General features: G+C 53.8%; 1 protein-coding gene across 1 annotated transcript; it reads left to right on the top strand.

The window, feature by feature from the left end:
- The first annotated feature begins 309 nt into the window (after positions 1 to 309).
- CRYGS (crystallin gamma S) lies at positions 310 to 6,236 on the top strand. The gene is made up of 3 exons (XM_018080042.1): positions 310 to 731; positions 4,411 to 4,653; positions 5,964 to 6,236. The coding sequence occupies exons 1-3, from the start codon at positions 711 to 713 to the stop codon at positions 6,234 to 6,236; spliced, it is 537 nt and encodes a 178-aa protein (XP_017935531.1). The 5' UTR covers positions 310 to 710.
- The last annotated feature ends 8,819 nt before the right edge of the window (positions 6,237 to 15,055 follow it).

The raw sequence follows: 15,055 nt of genomic DNA, 5'->3' as shown, positions 1-15,055 counted from the left end.
GTGCTGGGGGGAGAGTTTGGAGTTGGATTTGTGGCACCTGCAGAGACAATCAAGAGTTTGGGCAGCATTCTTTACTGTGGGATGTGTGGGATCACTCGCCGCGCATCCTTCTTTCCCTCTGTGTCAGGTGCTGTTGGAGCACTGTGGATCAAGCTCAGGGTGTCCTGGGGAAAGCTGCACAGATGTTTCCACTGAGAGCTTTCAGCCTGTCAGTGCAGGGCTGTGCTTTGCAAGCCTGTGGCGTGTGCCCCGAGCTCGTGTTTGTTATTCCTTAACTGCATCCTTCGCTGCACAGAACTGTCCCTGTGTCCCCTCCTTAGGAATGGGGGTGGTCCCTTCGATCCAACGAGGGTTCCTTCTGCTTTGACAAGCTGGGAAGGGAGGGAGCAGCCAAACTGCCCCCCGTGCTCCCGGGCTTGGCAGGGGGCTGCGTGTTTTGAGTGCGTTTGGCAGAGTTTTGGTGTTCTGACTCAGCAAATGGTAACAAAGGGAGGATGGCGAAGCCTTCCTTTATTCCATAATCCTGTTTGCTTTTCTGGAAATCGGCTATAGCCTCAGAATCACTGACTCAATTTTTGGATCCTATTCTCATGACAAAGCGGCTGTCTGGTTTAAAACAAGCCCGTTATAAAAAGGGCACCTCGGCTCCTGGCTGTTTGTAACAGCTCCTGACGTTCCTCCGGCACAGGGGAGCTTGGCTGGAACGGAAAATGTCCAGAGCTGGAACCAAGGTAAGTTGAATTGCAGTATATTCATCATTTTGGATAAAAGCTCAGAATTTATCAGGGATAAGCTGTGGAGAAACTTTGTTTTCCTTGCTCTGCTGACAGCTTCCCCCTCTGCCAGTGGGTGGGCAAGAGGAGAAGCCTCAAATCCCTCCTCACGTGGAGGGGAGCCCCTCCCAAGTCTTTTTCCAGGTTTTGGCTGGTTCCTCTGGGTGGGGCTCTGCCAGAGGATGGAGTTGAGTGCAGTGACTGGTGAGGGGACATGTTAAAATGGTTTGAAATCAGCAGGAGCTGATGTCTTGTGAACTGGGGGCAGAGGGCGCTGGGCCCGCAGGGAATGCGACGAGCTGGGTTTGCAGAGCGGAGTCTCCTGGAAGGCTTCCTTGGGAGAACCTGACTCCCAACAGCTGCAGCAGCTGCCACATCCCCCTTCCATGGTGGAGCAACAGAAAGACTCCCGAATGACGGCCGTGGCGCCAAAGGGAATAGCATTCCCTGCGGGATGTGAACCGGCCTTGGGATTCGGTGGAATCGGCAGGGCTGAATTTAAACCGGACAAGGAGGTAGATCAGGAGGCTCAGCTTCAGCTGGAGTGCTGTGTCAGGTGGGGATCCAGCTCTGTGTTCCTCAGCCTTGAGTTGAGCAGAGCTGGTTGGTGACCTTGTGGCAGGGTTGGGACCGGGCAGGGAGGAGTCAGGGAAGGAGGATGAGAACCTCGGAATGGTGGCCAGTTTCCCCCGTGGAATGTCAAACACCTGGTAAGAAGCTGTGGGCAGAGGTTCTAAGTTTTGCTTTTGGGTTGGATTCCTTGTAACCTGTGGAGGCTGGAAGACCCAAGGGGATGTGGGAGGCACAGTGGGTTTGCAGGCACCGGGCGATGCTGTGGAAGATCCGGATTCGGTCTCGGCTTCTCCTCGTTCCTCTCGGCTCTGCCCTTGGCACAAGGCTTGGCTGTTAGTCTGGAGATCTGAGGAGGGTGTGCTGGTGGCTCTGGGGTCTCAGGGGTACAATCTTTCTGTCCCTGTGCCTAAAATAAGTGCAGGGGAATCGTAACTGCTCCATCCTGGAGTCTCCCGTCCCTTGGAGAGCCTTGAGCACAGTCTGCCCGAAGCTGTGTCCCCTCCCAGTGTGCCACAGGAATCCATGGATTATGTGCTGCTGAGGTGCAGCAAGATGCCCAGGAGGAGTTATCTTTTCTCTATTCCATGCTCTTGTTTAGCACATTCCAGGGAGAAGAAAAGCACAAAGGAGAGAATTAAACACCATTTCTCAGAACCTCAGCGAGTGATCTGCCCTGGAGAGGGGTCACTGCTGGCACAGAAGGCAATGGGCACTATTAGATTTGTTTTTAAGAGTTTCCTTCCAGCTGAGCTGCTGTTGGGAAGAAATATGTGATAACTGAGGTGAGATGACCTAGGGAGTAAGAGTTTTACTCCCATAAGGAACATCTGCTTTGGCAAATGTGGCACCTGCCAGGTAAGCCCCAAAGGGGAAGGCTTGGGTAGGGAGAGGTTAAATATAAGCAGAACACCTTGAGGGTTTTACTGAAGGAAGGTGATTTACCTGGGAGTGAGAGTCTGGAATTGAAATCTCTAACTGTGTCATTATTCTACGGGTGAAAACATCAACCTGCTCCTTTTGTTCCTGAATCCCCGAGGAAAACTGGGATGAGAAGGTCTGAAATGAGTTGAGGGTGTGTGCAAAGGGCTGTGGTGGAGAATGGGTGGGCAGGATTCCCCCTCCTCTTAAGTATTCCCAGAATAAACCAAGGAGCAGCGCTTTAGTTGGTCACGGTTCTGTGGGAAAAGCCTCGATGTGCTCTTGGAAAATGGTCTCCTGGGAACACCAGGGAGCTTTGCCAAGGTCCAGTTTGGCTGCGTTAGGCTGGGTGGGGAAGGAACATCATTAAATCCTGGAATGGTTTGGGTTGGAAGGGACCTTAAATCCCATCCAGTTCCACCCCCTGCCATGGGCAGGGACACCTTCCACTAGCCCGGGTTGCTCCGAGCCTCATCCAGCCTGGAGAAGGACACTTCCAGGGATCCTTCTGCCTGGAGACCAGACCCATGGTCTTACAGATGTTGGGCAGAGCTCGTCGACAATGCTGGACACTCTGCATGGACAAGGGTGGGACTGTGGATCAGAGCTTGGAGAATGAGTTTGGAGAGGGGGAGAACTCCTCAGGCATCCCAGTGGTGGATAATGGCTGAACCGGGAAGAGATGGATCCCAGCTGTTACCAGTAACCAAAGCACCATGGGTGAGGTACAGCCAGCCAGGAGCAAAAGGAATCTTAATACTCAAGTTGTGGAAAAACCATGGGGAAAATGGATTGTGGGATACTGAATGTTGGGTGTTTAGATCTCTAGAGCATCTGGTGTCCCGAACAAGCAAGGGATGTGTCAGGATAGACATGATGGCTCAGGAACCCTCATTGAAAAGAGCAGCTCTTGATGAACAATTGTCAGCTGAGATGATCTAAAAATGGGGCTGGAGAAAGGACTGGTCTGGTCTAGGGCTTGGCAATATTCCATGAAGGGGTTTTTAAGGAAAAAACCCTGGGTCGCCTCTCCAGGGCTGGCTGGGTGATGCCTTGGGTGAGAGGAATGGCATTTGCTCACCAGCTCTTGAGATCATTTCCAAACAGTGATCAAGTCAGGATAAAATGTCCCTAAACAAGGTGCTTTGGGGTCAACCTGGCTGTAGAGCAGCTCCTGGGAAACAAATGTGGTGATGGATTGGGAATTTGTCAGCTGTATTATGGGCTTGCAGCGGAACAAGCCGACTGCAAATGCAATCCTTGGTTGTCCAAAGATCTCTGGTACTCCATGTCCATGGAATGCTCCTTTAGTTTCTGTTGGCACGGGCAAAGCTTGTGTGATGTCCAGCTTTTGGCAGTGAGTTTTGAGAAGGGAAGTTGTGGGTTGCTGGAGCAGGAACAAAGAGAATGGGCTGGAAGGCATGGCCTGGGAGGAAAGGTCTCAGTGCCAACACTCGGTGAGCCAGTATAAAGGAAATCATGGAATCATGAAGGCTGGAAAAACCCTCTAAGGTCACCAAGTCCAGCTGTTCACCCAGCACTGCCAGAGCCACCACTAACCCGTGTCCCCAGAAATGCTGCTTTGTACAGTCCACTGACTTCTCACGGCTCCCTTGGCCAGAATTTAGTAACTCCTGATCTAGAGGAGGTGGGAGGGAATTATTTTAATAGAGTTTTGCTGGAAACAGGACAGGAATTTCACCAAAGGAGCATTGGGTTGGATTTTTCACAGAGACAGTGCTCAACCATTGGAATGGGCTGCCCAGAGAGGGGGTGGAGTCACCGTCCCTGGCGGTGTTGAAGGTGAGACTGGATGTGGCATCAGTGCCATGGGCTGGGAACCACGACGGGGTTGGATCAAGGGTTGGACTTGATGATCTCGGAGGTCTTTTCCAATCCATTTGATTCTGTGATTCTGAGACTGGGACAGAATGAGGGGCTGGGAAAGGCAAGACCTCGGTGAGGGCCGGGGGCGCTGGGGCCAGGCTGGTGGACTGCCCGCAGTTGGTCCTGCTCGGGGGTTGGCCCTGATGATTTTTGACATCTTGAGGGCTCCGTTTTCAGACGTTTCACTCCACAATGAGGCTGGAATAGGGATGTGCAGGGATGAGGAACCTCCCCGCTTCCCTTCCTCTGCTTGTTTCAGGTCACCTTCTATGAAGACAAGAACTTCCTCGGCCGCTACTACGAGTGTGACAGCGACTGCCCCGACTTCCACACCTACCTGAGCCGCTGCAACTCGATCCGTGTGGATGGAGGCACCTGGGTGGCCTACGAGAGGCCCAACTACGCGGGGAACATGTACGTGCTGACACACGGCGAGTACCCCGACTACCACCACTGGATGGGCCTCAACGACCGCCTGGGCTCCTGCAAGTACATCCAGATTGTGAGTGTCGCCTCTGCCCGACGGCTGGGGGGATTTATTTATCAGGGAAGGGTTTTGTGTGGGTGGCCCCCATCTTCCTGGGGACCGGTGGAGAGGGTGGCTGTGGGGGATTTGTTCCTGCAGTCCTGCCCTGGGAATGGCAAAGTGTTTGGTGAGGGGAGAAGGTAAATCTTTCCCGCTCTGGACTGCAGATCCCTTTGAGTGGGGGTGGGTTTCCATAGGAACATCAACCTGGTTTCATCTGTGTGTTCCTTTAGGGACTTTGGTGTCCGGGCAGGTCACTCCAAGGTTTGCCTTTTCCCTGGTGTGCTGCCAACTGATCCAACTGATGGTGGGCACAAGGCCTGTAACAGTGGGATGTGGATTTTGCAGGAGCATTTTTTTTGAGCACCAGTTTGTTCTTCTCTGGCAAACCAAGGCTCCTTTCTGGCTCTCAGTGTCATCAAACCTCTCTGGGCATGGAGAGACGAGCCCCAGGAGCAACCCTGGAGTACCCAGCAGTGGGAGGGATACCTGGAGCCCTCTTGGGCATGCTTGGAGCAGCCTGGTATCTCCTGGTTTTAGGAGTGTGTCTCCCAGCTGCAGCACAGGAACTGTGCTCACCCCCTCCAAAATGATTATGGGGAGAAAGGAGCAGAGGGAATGATCCTTCTGGAAAACCTCAGGGGAGAAGCACCCTTTAGAACTGGCAGTGTGGATGGAGCGTGGGTTGGTGCTGGTGCTGAGGTTTTGCCAGCAGTGGGACAGACACTGGTGATCTGTGTGCAGCTGGCTTGGAGCACAGCCACCAATTCCCACTGCATGGAGCAGGTCTCACAGCTGAGAAGCTGAGACCTGTCCCTGCCTGCAGCCTCCTCCCTGCAGAGCCTGGGCTGGGCTGGGCTTTGAGCTGGAGCTGCTCTGCTCTGGCTCGGTGCTTCTGTACCCTCTGTGCACGTCACCATTTACCCCCCTGCCTCCCTCTGGTGCTTTTGGGGTCTGACACGAGCTGTTCAGCCCTGGCCTGGTGTGCTGGGGGGTGGTTTGGACCTGACTGTGTTTGAGTCTGACTGTGCCCCAGCTCTGCTCCCACGTGCTGGTGACTGTCAGAGCCAGGACATGGGGATACCTCCCTCCCACACTTTGCCATCAGGTTGCCCAGAGAAGCTGTGGCTGCCCCACCCCTGGAAGTGTCCAAGGCAAGGCTGGACGGGACTTGGAGCAACCTGGGCTAGTGGAAGGTGTCCCTGCCCATGGCAGGGGATGGAACTCGATGATCTTTATGTCCCTTCCAACCACAATTCCATGACTTTCTCTCCCTTTTTTTCCAGCCGAGTGGAGGCCGGGGCCACATCCAGGTGTTCGAGAAGGGCGATTTCGGGGGACAGATGTTCGAAGCCACCGAAGACTGCCCCTCTGTCATGGAGGAGTGGCACATGCGTGAGGTGCACGCCTGCAGGGTGCTGGAGGGCGTCTGGGTTTTCTACGAGCACCCCAACTACCGGGGCCGGCAGTACCTGCTGCCCAAGGGGGAGTACCGCAAGCCCGTGGAGTGGGGAGCGGCCAGTCCCGCCGTCCAGTCCTTCCGCAGCATCACCGAGTGAGCCGAGCCCGTGGGCTGGGCTGCCACAACCCCCCAATAAACAACTGAGTCGCTCAGCTCCTCCTTGTCCTGCTCATTCCCGGGATCTGCGCGCGGGTTTTCCTGCCTTTGGGGGTGGAGCTGAACCCGCTCCAAGCAAAGCACTCCCCGCCAGCCCGAGTGCCACTGTCTCTGCTGCCATCCCCTTCCTCCATGCCCCTAATCCCCTCCATCCCACTGCTCCTCTCGAGGAAAAAGCCATCTCAAAGCTGGAGCTTGTGCCCCAGCATTTGTCCCAGTGCTCCACTGGACTGGCCCACACATCCCCAGTTTTCAGGGCTGGCTGTGGGTGGCTCGGTCTGTCGTGTCCCTGGGGAGTCCCTGCCGGCTCTGCTGCTGCTCCACACTGTCTTGGGAGAAGGGATGAGGTTTTCATCCATACCACGTGCCCCCCTGGAGACCTGAGTAGGCAGCAGTTGTCATGTTACTGGAGGAGTGTGTCCCTCTCGTGATGCACAGGGCCACGGGACTGGGAAAATGTGGGAGTGGGAGCAGGGATCCAGATGGAGCAGGAGTGGGACAGCCATAATCCTCATGGGAAATGCTGCAGACCTGGCAGCCCTGTCAGGCAAAGGGTGTCCCTTGTAGGTGGGAGCTGAGGGGTCCCCCTGCTTAAACTGGGGCTGAGCACTGCATGAAGGCAGGCAGCTGGAAGGAGGAGAGGGGCTGGATGTGGGATAGAGGCAGGGAGTGCCTCTGAGAGCTGCCTGGGATGGATGATCTTGAAGGGCAGGAATTGCTCCTCGGGCACCTGAGACGTGCAGGGGCTCACTGTTGAGCCCCCAGTTTGCCAGCAGGAACATCCCATTTTTCCCAGTGCTGCTGGATGTCAGGCTGGTCCCGTGCACAGCCTCCCGTGCAGGAATAACGGATGTCTGGGCACTCTCCCCTGGAGATCTGCAGCCTGTTTGCACACAGAGCCCAGGGGCCTCGGGATAATGCCGCTGGATGTGGAAGCAGAGCCCTTCCAGCCGCGCTCTGCAGTCTCTTCCCGGTGATGTATGAGGTTATTACGGAGCAGGAGGCAGGTTAAGTGATGCTTGTCAAACCTCGGTGCTGCCACCCCCTGGGAATGCCAGCAGGGAACGGGAAGGGGCTACCAAGAGGAGCAGCTCCCACCCCCTGGACTTCCCCCAGCACAAACCGGGCTGAAGAGAGTCACCTTCCTCCTCCTCCTCCTCCTCCTCCTCCTGCTGTCACCTCCTCCCTCAGCCCCCTGCCCCATTCCAGCCCTTCCCTGCAAAGGGTGGTGCATCTTCCTCACCAACTTCCATCCCTCTTCCATCTCCATCCCGGATCAGCAGGATGCAGATGATCTGGCATTAGAATTCTCAGCGTATTTCCCCCCAAAATATTCCTTCAGGACCAACCAGCTTCCAACTCCAGCTCCCCTTTTCCCCCTGGCTCCCGGGAAAGCTCTCCAAGTGTCTCCAAGGGCAGCAGCTCGAGTACAGCCTGGCTCCTGTTTCTTTTTCAGGGAGCCTGTTGCCATCCCCATTTTGGATGGAGAACCTCCTGCAGGCAGGCGTGCTCTGCCCAGTGCATTTCCAGCCCCATCCTCCCCGGATTTTGGGGAATGCTCAGTTGGGAAGTGTGTTCCCCACCCTACATCCCCTGCAATGAGGTTTGTGGGTGCCAGACCTGCAGTGGGCGGGTTTGGGGCACATCCCCCTCAGAGCATTGGAGGAGCCAGACCTGGATCTGCTTTACCCTTAAGGTAACATTTTCCATGTCCTTTCCTTTCACTGCTGATCTACCCGCCTCAAAATCCCAGTTATCCCAACTCTTCCCTGCTCCTCCTCATCCTCCCGGCTCTTGCCCTCGGGTGAACGTTGCGTTGTGCTCGCAACATTGGCAGCCAACACGAATAGCAATAAAATGTTCTACTTGGCAGGGGGGGTTGACTATTTTTTTTTATTTTATTTTTCTTCTGGATGACTTTTTCCATCGGGAGCTCCCTTGCCATGGCAGCACACGGAGCAGGGCGCCCGTGGAGATGAGCGGGGAGCGCAGGCAATCCAAGCCCAGCCTTGCTGATGCCGGTTTTTCCTTGACAGCTAATTTCCATTTCCCAGTATCAGGGGGTCTGCTCCGGTAATTGGCATGCAGATTGTGTCCGTGGGCCTCTCCAACACCAGCAAAGACTCTGGTGCTGGAATAAGCCAAGCCCAGGCTGATGGATGGGGTGTAGGGAGGTCATGGCGAGGGAGAATATCCAGGTGCCCGCGCACGCACACACCTACGAAATTCCCCATTCCATGCCCTCCCCCCATCCCTACTTTCTTTATCCAGCAAACTCTATCACGTTGCATTGAGACAAATCCTGCTCCATTTCCCTCTCTTTCCTTTTTTCCCTCTAAGGGAACTGTGATGGAACCTGCTCCTGGATTTAACACGGAGAGGGTGCAGGAATTAAGGCGGGGCCGTGCTCCATTAGCAGTGGGGGATCACAGGGAGCTGCCCCAGATGTTAATTACACTTTGGGAATTAATTGGTATAAGGCTTTGCTCTCCTCCATCGTCTGTAATCCGGTGGGTCTGTGAGGACCTCTGGAAGCAGAGACTGCCTGGCTGGTGTCTGTCCCCCCCTCCTCAGCCCCCCCGGCGCCGGCCGTGACCGAGGGACACAGGCCTGGAAATCTCGGAGTCACCTTCACTTCCATCCCCTTGGTGCCCAAAGACCTGCTGTTATTTTTTCCTCTTTTCTTTCCCTTGCTACCCTTCTCCAAGCTTTTCCTCCAGCTGCTGGGGAGAAGCAGGTCCAGGTGGGATAGGGGAATGGTGGGAGGTGGCTCTGTGTTGAAGGAGGAGAGAATGGTCCTGTCAAAGCTGGTCATTCCCAGGGGATCCCTTTCTCCTGCTCCCTGACCCATCTTTGCTGACCCTTCCCTCCAACTCTGGGGACAGATGGGAGAGCCTCAATCTGCCCCCACAGCACCTCTGCTGCTGAAATGCCCCCAGTTCTCGAAGGAAAACGGTCTCCAGTCTCCTCCCTCTCCTTTTCCACCTTGGACTGAGCCTGATGAAATGCAAAAGCTGCTAAAAAGCTGAGGGGGGGGCTTTGTGCTGGAGGGCAGAAATGATATGCTTGGAAATGAGGAATATTCCACTGAATGCTGCCAGTTTGTTCCTTTTTCTGAGCCACCTGGCTGTGGCCCAGCGTGGGACAGGGTTATATCAGGGATGGAGCTGCACATCCTCGAGTTCCTGCCTGGAGATTCCTGCATGGCCCCAGTGGGACACTTCTACTCAGCTTTGCCCTCCCCAAAATTGCTCCCAGGCCCTAATGGAGGGACATGGAGCTCTCACCACCCTGGTGTGACACAACCAGCCCACGCTCCCATGTTTTCCCTCCTCTTCCAGCGCCCTCAGGACTTTGTGGGTCTTGCTGTTGCTGATGCTCTTCGGTCTCGAGGCATCAGCAGCTCGATGAACCTTTTTCCTGCCATTAATGGATGAGACACAGCCTCCCCTCAATCCCACCCCTGGAAGGGTTCAAAAGGCCCATGGATTTGGCAATTTGAGGTGGAGATGTGGCAAAACAAAGCCATTCAAGGCTTCTTTGGTAGGACTGAAAGAAAAACGTTTTCATAACTCCAGAATTAATTGGTTTGGGGTTGGATGGAGAAGGAAGAAGAGATGTTTAAACCCTTTTCCTTAAACTTTTTTGATTTTGGGTCTTGTTTTTAGGTTTATTGGTGGGCTTGGCAATGCTGGGGGGCAGCTGGACTTGATCTTAGAAAGATTTTCCAACCTAACCAATTCTGTGATTCTATGATTTCATGATGCCATGATTCCATGATTCTGTCATTCTGTGATTCCACAATTCTGTGATTCCACAATTCTATGATTTCACAATTCTGTGATTTTATGATTCTGCAATTCTATGATGTCAGGATTCCATGACTTTCTGATTCTGTGATTCCATGATTCTAGGATTCCTTGATTCTATGATTTATGATTCTGCAATTTTGTGTGCCCATGATTGTCTCCTGCCACGATTCCATGACTCAGGGCAGCACCCCACTGCTGCCTGCTTCCCTTGGAGCACTGCCCTGTTTCCCACCATCTCCTCCCTGAATCCAAAGCCCCTGGTTCAGGGATTCAGCCCCCACCTTCTCCCATATCTGGGCAGTCTGAAGCTCCTCCCCAGTGACTACAGCACCTATTTTGGGACTGTGGCCCTTCCAGATCTCCTGTTCCCCTCTGTTTCATGTACAAACCACCCTCTGCATTCCCTGTTGGCCCCGGGTGAGAGGCAAAGCTTGCATGGAGCAAAGGGATCAGGATGCTCAGGACAAGCTCCTTCCATCCTGCTCTGAGCTTGGGGGAAAAGTCTGGCCCAGTTCTGGGCGTGAAGAGCTCCGGAGCTGCTCCATGTCAAGGAGAGGGAAGGAGAGGAGAGGGAAAAGGAGAGGAGGCACTTCCCAGGGCACCGTCCTTCCCTTTGCCAGCGCCCGGCAGAGGGCAATCGAAGCAAATGGAAGAGACGAGACCTGGCGGTGGATGTGCGAGAGGAGCAGATTCCAGGAAGCGGAGGGATGTGCAAGAGGATGTCCAGGCAGAGGGATGCGATGAGGGGAATGTGCGCCCGGAGCGCTGGGCAGGGAGCGGGGCTGGAGAAGGAGGTCGGAACAAAACAGGGCAATTCAAGGCTATTATTTCAGGAGTTAAAGTGATGCTTTTCTAACTCCAAAATTATTCTCTTCGGGGTTGAATGGAGAAGGAAGGGGCAATATTTAACCCTTTTGTTTAAACTTTCTTGATTTTAGGTCAGTGTGTATGAAAAGTGAGCACCTTCAGCAGATGGTGCAGGGAGGAAAGGGCTGGAGAGTCCCCAGCCTCGATTATATTCCACCTGATCCATTGTGTGACTGAGCCCAGCTCTGTTTCTGGATGCTCTGGTCTCTCAGAAATCAAATTCTACCCTAGCCACACGTGCCTGGGGGGAAACACCAGGGAAAAGTTGGGCAGAGCGTCTCTTCCACCTCCCCGCTGCTGGACAAGCTCGGGCACTGCTCCCTGCATGCTCCTGCTGATCTTGGCAGGTATTCCCAACCTGATTTCTTACATATCCAAGTTTCTTCCCTACCGTTTTCCAGCTTCTATTTCTGTGCGTGTGTGGTTTTGTTTGTTGGTTTTGTTTGCTTTGGTTTTTTTTTTTTATTATTTGTTTGGTTTTGTCACAAACTGCTTGGAATCACAGAGGGCTGTTTTAGCAAGGAAAGCTTCCCATGGCATGAGCGTGATCCTGAGCTGCCCTCACAGCCAGGACAGGACGCCGCAGGGAAGTCTCCTGTGGCAGGATTCCCTCGTGGTCTTTTTTTTTTTTTTTTTTTTTTAGGGAAAATCAGCAATTATTTGAAAAGCTCCCTGTGGCGGGGAGCAGGGGGTGGCAGGGAGCAGCTCCTGCCTGGATGCAGGACGCCCAGGAGGGATGGACACTGCAGCAAGCGGCTGGGGGGGGGGTTATTTGGGCAGACCCCCACCGTGGTGCTGCTGCTGAGCTGCGGGGCCTCAGGGAAAAGGACGTTTTTTGGGAGTCCGGGGCAGGCTTTTTGTCGCGATGGTGCTTCTCGGACGGGCCACGAGCGGTCTTTAGTCTTAAAGGAGAAGAAGGAAGGGGCTCCAGCACCTTTCCCAGCAGAGCCCCCCGCGCTGCCTCGCTGAGCCGAGTGCGGTGCGATCTCCCCATCCCGGCGTTATCTCCCCATCCGGCGTTATCTCCCCATCTCGGCGTTATCTCCCCATCTGCCTCCTCTCCCGCGCCTTCCAGATGCTCCTTATCTCGTCTCACCTTCCCAGAGAGCCGGGGCAGGGCCGGCTGCCCGGACTCCCCCCCGCGATCTCCCGGCTCTCCTCAGCCCCCGGGAGCCGGACCGAGCCCGGCTCAGAGTCGGCGCGGTTCCCGCGGGGCGGGCGCGGCCAAGGTCGGGCGGTGGCGGAGGCAGGAGGGACCCCGCTGTCCCCCGCGCCCCCCGCTCCCCCGGGCAGCGCCTCTCCCCGTTTATTCTCCAACATTATCAATTACATTTGGATTATTATTCCTCATTGAAGCCCAAGTGAGCCGCAGACAGCTATTTCCTAATGGGGAAAACGTTACGGGCAACTTATTAAGGAACAATGCGTCATTAAGGGGGGAGAGCTTCAAAGGCTCCTAAACGCGTTTCAAAGGACACAATGCGGGAGCGGCTCCTGCCATCGCGTGTCTGGGGGACACGGGCGAAATTTGTGACAAGGAATAGACCGGGCCCAATGTAATTAACTAATTCTCGATCAAAGGGGGTTTTAGAACTGAATGGTCAGGGAATTCAATTATGGGTTTCCTAATGAAGCACTCTGTGCCAAGGCACGGGGATGTTTTCTCCTGGAAAAGCAGGGCTGAGGATCAGGGCTAGGATTTCCCGGGAGGTTTCGGGGAGAGAAGCACCAGAAAAGCTCATCCCGGGTGGATTTGGCGCAGGTAGATCGAGATCACGGAATCGTGGAATCACAGGACGGTTTGGGTTGGAAGGGACCTTAAAGTTCAGCTCGTTCCAGCCCCTGCCATGGACACCTTCCACTAGCCCAGGAGCTCCATCATCCAGGTGCCCCGGGATGACCATCTGTCCTGCAGATATCCATGGCTGGGACATGCCCCCCTCCCTCCGAGCTTTGGCAGACTGACAACTCTCTTGGAGCCAGGGCTGGGGGATGCAGCAGAACAGAATCAGGAATCTCCTGATGCCCTCCCTGGAAAACCCGGGCTGGGGAGATTTCCTCCTCTGCTGCCTCAATCCAACCTCTGGCAAAAAACCCCATCATTCTCTGTTTATGAAAGAGCATCTTCTCCACGAGTTTTCTCTTATTACAGAAAGTTGGTTTGCTCACTTTACAAAGGGAAATGTATTATGAATTTTCCCTTCATTCTCCTCCTTTTTTTTGCCCCGTTTAACAACCGATTTGTGTGTTGCATGAAAGTTACACAGTTCTTTAGATGCGTTTGCTATTTTATTTTCTTTCATTCAAAAATATGTCAGTAATCTTTTTGTTAACATGAAAGATAAAGGATTAGTAATGCAAGATGCAGTTTTCTTGTAACCTTCTTGAAAGCAGACTATAGTTTCTTATCTGGCTCTAACATTCATTTTCCTGAAATGAAAAAAAAAAAAAAAAAGAAAAAAGAAAAAAAGAAAAAGGACTTCTTAAAATGAAATAAACTCTATTCGATTCAGATGAGCTGCGCTGGCAGAGGAATTTATTGCAGCTGCACTGAAGTTCTGCTGCAGCACTGAGGACCTTCCCAAGGAAACAGGGAACAGGCACATGGAAAATGCTGCTGGGAAGAGAAACCTCTGTAGAGTCACAGAATCATAGAATTGTTTAGGTTGGAAATGCCCTCTGAAGTCATCGAGTCCAACCATCCCCCAGCACTGCCAAGGCCACCACTGAGCCATGTCCCCAAGTGCCACATCCACAGGGCTTTAAATCCCTCACGGGATGGGGACTCTACCACTGCCCTGGGCAGCTGTGCCAGGGCTGGACAACTCCTTCCATGAAGAAATTTTCCCTGATATCCAACCTGAACCTCCTCTGGTGTAACTTGAGGCTCTTTCTTCTTGTCCTGCCCAGACCAACCCTCGCGTCGATACCCCAAGACATGCCCGTCTGGGTGCCTTTGGCAGCTGTGACATTTCCTTGGACACATCCAGGATGTCCCCAGCTGGAGATGGGCCACCATTTCCTGGGCTTGGTGCTCACTGAAGATGCACTGAGAAGCTACCAGAGAAGCTGTAGAAGCTTCCTATCCCTGGAATTGTCCAAGGCCAGGTTGGACGAGGCTTGGGGCAACCTGGGCTAGTGGAAGGTGTCCCTGCCCATGGACTGGATGAGTTTTAAGGTCCCTTCAGACCAAAAACATTCCATAATTCTATGATTTTATGGCCATGGCTCATTGGCAAACAGGGATTTGCAGCACTAGCAGCCTCTGGCAACGTTTTTGAGCGACGCTGGGTCTCCAGGAGGTCCCACCTTGCATCACCCCACTTGCCTTGGCTCAGAGCTTCCCTTCTGCCCTGCTGAGGGCAGGCAGGGAGAAAAGGATGTGGAAAAACCCCAGAGAGGGGAAAAAGGGGGATGGCAACAGCACAAGGGGCTTCCAGGGACCAGCAGATCTTCGAGCAGCACCTACTGAAGCGAACAACTTAATTTTCATGGAATGGTTTGAGTTGGAAAGGGCTTCAAAGATCATCTAAGGCCAAAGTTGATGGAGCTGACTTCTTTGTAGGTGCAGAGGGTGAAAGTAAAGCAAGGGTGAGCAGGGGCTGGTTTTCACAGCACCAAAATCCTCTGATCAGTCAATAAAACCAGAACAGCAGGCAGGGAATGCCCTGACCCAGGAGGAGAGGGGGCCATGTGGGCACAGCAGGATGCCCCCCTGCCCTGCCCACCCTGCTGCTGTGCCAGCCACCCTCTCCCCCCAGCCCAGCAGCTCCTCAAGGGTTAAATCCCTGTATAAAATGCTGGATTTCTTGGCAATTAGCTAATGGGTCCTGAGGTGCTTTCCCCCCATCAGGTGGATTTGGAGAGTACTGAGTTGGCCTGACAAGGAGCCAGTTTGTTTATAGCCTGGTTTGCAGGGAATGCTTTGTTTTGCTCCAGAGAAACCTGATATTTTCAGTTACGGGGGGGAATAGTGATTCCTGTTGCACAAAACACAGATTGCAGGGCTTAACAATTAAATAAAATAAAGAAGAGCATCCTCCTTCGTGCTGAAATCTTTGCCTTCAGTGTTTAATGGGCC

The sequence above is a fragment of the Manacus vitellinus genome, unplaced genomic scaffold (assembly GCF_001715985.3).
Source record: "Manacus vitellinus isolate BGI_N305 unplaced genomic scaffold, ASM171598v3 scaffold_49_pilon, whole genome shotgun sequence".
Taxonomy (NCBI): Eukaryota; Metazoa; Chordata; class Aves; order Passeriformes; family Pipridae; genus Manacus; species Manacus vitellinus.
The sequence above is the reverse complement of the archived record's forward strand: the minus strand, read 5'-3'. Positions and strand labels throughout refer to the sequence as shown.

Bases quoted from the DNA above. Each gene is read 5' to 3' on its own strand.
- CRYGS (XM_018080042.1), top strand. From the start codon at position 711: ATGTCCAGAGCTGGAACCAAG. The intron at 732-4,410 runs GTAAGTTGAATT...TGCTTGTTTCAG, and splicing joins TGTCCAGAGCTGGAACCAAG to GTCACCTTCTATGAAGACAA. The intron at 4,654-5,963 runs GTGAGTGTCGCC...CTTTTTTTCCAG, and splicing joins CCTGCAAGTACATCCAGATT to CCGAGTGGAGGCCGGGGCCA.